Source organism: Ichthyophthirius multifiliis (assembly GCF_000220395.1).
Source record: "Ichthyophthirius multifiliis unplaced genomic scaffold scaff_1120509249953, whole genome shotgun sequence".
Classification (NCBI taxonomy): Eukaryota; Ciliophora; class Oligohymenophorea; order Hymenostomatida; genus Ichthyophthirius; species Ichthyophthirius multifiliis.
In genome coordinates, this window is record NW_004087125.1 from 1 (window position 1) to 3,732 (window position 3,732).

A 3,732-nucleotide genomic window follows, 5' to 3' on the forward strand; every position below is an offset into this window, starting at 1 on the left:
TTATAAAAATATATGTATATATATATATATATATATAATATAGTTAATATTAATAATATATAATAGACTAAATATAAATAAATAATAATATAGAAATTTTTTAGATAATAAAAATTAATTATATATAATATTTTAAAATTTCAATGAAATTGACATAGAATAATAATAATAATAATTAAAATATATATGTATATTTAGTTTAAAATTTATTTATTTATTATATAAATTATTTTTTATTTATTTTATTTCATAAAAAACATGTAAATAATAATTTTATTTTATTAAAAATAAAATATCTTTTACTTTTTAAATCAATAATAATAAATAATTAATATTATTATATATAGTTTTAAAATAACTAAGTATAAAATTAATTTTTTTTGGAATTTTAAAAACAAAAATAAATAAAATATTAAAAAATTAATATCTTTAAAACATATAAAATAAATTTATAATATAATATAAAATAATAAATTTAGTTAATGTAAAAGTTTTAATAAAGTTAATTTTTTTAAAAACTACTTATATAAATTTTTTATAATAAAATTAATTTTGTTTCATATTATTTTATTATATTTTAAATATTATTAAAAATTAATTTATAAATATATAAAAAAACATTTTTATTTACTAATTTTATTGAGAATATTTATTATAAATTTTATAAAATTATATTAAAAAAACCAAAAATAATAAATTTTTGAAAACAATTTAATGGTTTTATCTAAAAAAAATAATAATAAATTAATATTTTATTTATATTATATTATAAAAAAATAATCATGAAATAATTAAAAATTATTAAAATGAACTTATACATATATTGATTAATATAATTACTATTTATAAAAAAATCATTAACTTAACTGTAAGATATTTAATTTAAATATATTTATAAATAAATAAAATCTTTAAATAGATTATACTTTTAGTATTCATATCAATGATAATATAAATAAATAGAACATAAAATTATAATATATGGAAATATTGATAATTACACTAAATTAAATAAAAAATTATTTAATTTAAAGTAAAAAAAATATATAATTAAAATTAAAAATTTATATAATTATTATAATTTTAATAGGTAAATAATTATAATTCAAATTATCTTAAATATAATAAATTTTTAAAAATATTTATAAACATAATTAAATATAAATATAAAAATTTTTATTATTTATTTATAAAAACATTAAGAATACATATATATAAATAATTTAATAAAATAAATATATTTATTCATATTTTAATTATTAAAATTAATATACAAATATATTAAATAAATTTATTATAATAAATGTCAATATATTTATTTAAATATTTATATATATATTTTTTTTTATAAATAATTTATAATTATAATTATATAATATAAGATATTAATATTTTTTATATATCATTAATACTATAAATAAAAAAATTAAATAAATAAAAAATATTTTGAAGATATAAAAAATAAGAATAAACTATAAATGTTATCAATAGCATTTTTAAATAAATATAAATATAAAATATTGTAAAAATGATTTATTAATCAATATATGTAAAATAAAAAAATAATAATAAAGAAATATTTATCAAAATAATATTTAGATCTATCTTAATTTTAAAAAAATAATATTAATATTTTTCAATAAATAATTTTATATTACACAATCTTAATAATTTATAATAACGATAATATTAAATTTTAATTATTCTATTATATTTAAACATCTAAATAAATAAATAAAAAATATGATTTTTTTAATAAAATTATTTAATGTAAAGTATTAAAAAAAGAATATTTATGAATATAAATTAATAAAAACATATAAATGCGAATATTTGTAATAAATACTTTTTTTTATAAATTAATATGTAAATTATAATATAAGAAATACACATTAATAATTAAGTTTAAAAAAAATTATATTTGTTAATAATTTGTTTTTAAAAAATTAAAATGATATATTAAAAATAAAAATAATAATAATACATAAATATACAAAAAAAAAATATTAATAAAAACAAAATAAAAAAACATTAATAAATATATTAATATTATTTACTTTATCTAAATTTCAATGTATTGAATAATAAAAATATTAAATAAATTGTATCAAAGAAAATTAATAATTTGATTAACATGGTGAAGGTAATTATTTTAAATAAATTTATTTTACTGATAAACTTTATTAAATATTTTGTTAATGAATTTAAATATAAAGTCTTTGTTTAACTTGTTAGAAAGATTTATGCTATCATTATCTTTTATTATTATTATTATTATTATTATTATTATTATTTTATTATTTAGAAAAAATTATTTCAATATACATTTAAATATTAAAAAATATATGTATTGTTTATTATTATATTTAAATAAATAATTAATTTATAAATATAACACAAAATTTGTATTTAAGATATAAGTATGCAATAAGTAAATCTTTACTTAAATTTTAATTTATAAAATATACATATAAAGTTTAAATATTTAGATAAATAATTATAATATTTAATTTTTTTCATAAATATATAAAATTTTTTTTATTCATAATAAAAAATAATTCTAGAAATTTTATTTTTTAAAATCTTATAGTTTTCTTATGATTCCTTTAAGTCTTTTTTTTATTGCCTATAATTTAAATATATTTTATTATTATTAAATATTTCCTTTTTATATATTATAAATATTTACGAAAACTTATATTTTATATTACATAGTTTAATTTATTTATTTATTATGATTATGCAATATTATTATAAACTGATATGAAATCTACAAAAAATATATAAATAAATAGTTTTTTATGCATTAACATGTTATAATATAAATATATACAGTATTTAAAAAAAAAATATTATAAAAATTAGCTTAATAATTAAAAAAAGACACTTTTTTGTATTAAAGCTTTTTATAGTTATCTAATTTTTGATAAATTAGAATAAATATTCTAACTATCGACTCATTACATATTTTCATTTACTATATATATATATATTTTTAAATAATAATACATTCTCATTTTTGAATTTTAGATTTTATCTTTGTTTCCTAATATAATTTAATATGAAATTATACAATTTAAAATAAGATATCTTAAAAGAATGGACAAAAAAATATATTAAAAAATTCTAAAATAAAAATATTAAATAAATAAAATAAAATGAATACATAGCTTTGATTACATTATAATAGTAATTAATCAAATTCAAAATAATAGATACAATTATAAAAAATTTAATGAGTAATAGAGAAATTTAATTTAAGAAAGAGCTTAAATGAAGTAATATTAATTTTATTAAAAAATAAATATTTATATTATTAGAAAAAAAAGAAATAAATATTTTTTGATGTGAGATTTTTTATATTATATTTAATTTTTTATATAAAAATCAACTTAAAAAAATGAATAATGGCTTTTTTTCTTTCTTACTGAACCTATATAAATATAATTTTTGATTATTTCTAATTTATAAAAATTGAATATTATGAAATATATTTAATATAATTAGATTAACTTTCCTAAAAATTAAGAGTATGAATAAAATATTTAAAAACTCCAAATAATATTCCATTCTTATTCAAAAAAATTTTTATAATGTAATATGAGCAAAACATACTTACCAAGAAAATTAATTTATCATAACCAAGAGATTTATATTTTTTTAAAAATGATATAAAAAAAAAGGAAAACTATATCAATCTACGAAAAAAATATAAAGAATAAAAAAAAAAAA

The 3,732-nt window shown here is 9.2% G+C and overlaps 1 protein-coding gene across 1 annotated transcript, besides 7 other annotated features; it reads right to left on the minus strand. All coding sequences in view use genetic code 6, as the record gives it.

Moving 5' to 3' along the window:
• Window position 1: 1 nt before the first annotated feature.
• Window positions 2–97: a microsatellite.
• Window positions 9–42: a microsatellite.
• A 472-nt stretch (window positions 98–569) lies between the features above and the next one.
• Window positions 570–617: a microsatellite.
• A 390-nt stretch (window positions 618–1,007) lies between these two features.
• Window positions 1,008–1,074: a microsatellite.
• A 338-nt stretch (window positions 1,075–1,412) lies between these two features.
• Window positions 1,413–1,605, minus strand: IMG5_044340 (hypothetical protein; the record flags this gene model as incomplete). The annotated part of the gene is made up of 1 exon (XM_004037640.1): window positions 1,413–1,605. A coding segment is annotated over one exon (193 nt), but the record flags the coding sequence as incomplete, so codon positions are not given.
• A 356-nt stretch (window positions 1,606–1,961) lies between these two features.
• Window positions 1,962–2,023: a microsatellite.
• Window positions 2,024–2,259: 236 nt separating this feature from the next.
• Window positions 2,260–2,302: a microsatellite.
• A 978-nt stretch (window positions 2,303–3,280) lies between these two features.
• Window positions 3,281–3,325: a microsatellite.
• Window positions 3,326–3,732: the final 407 nt, after the last annotated feature.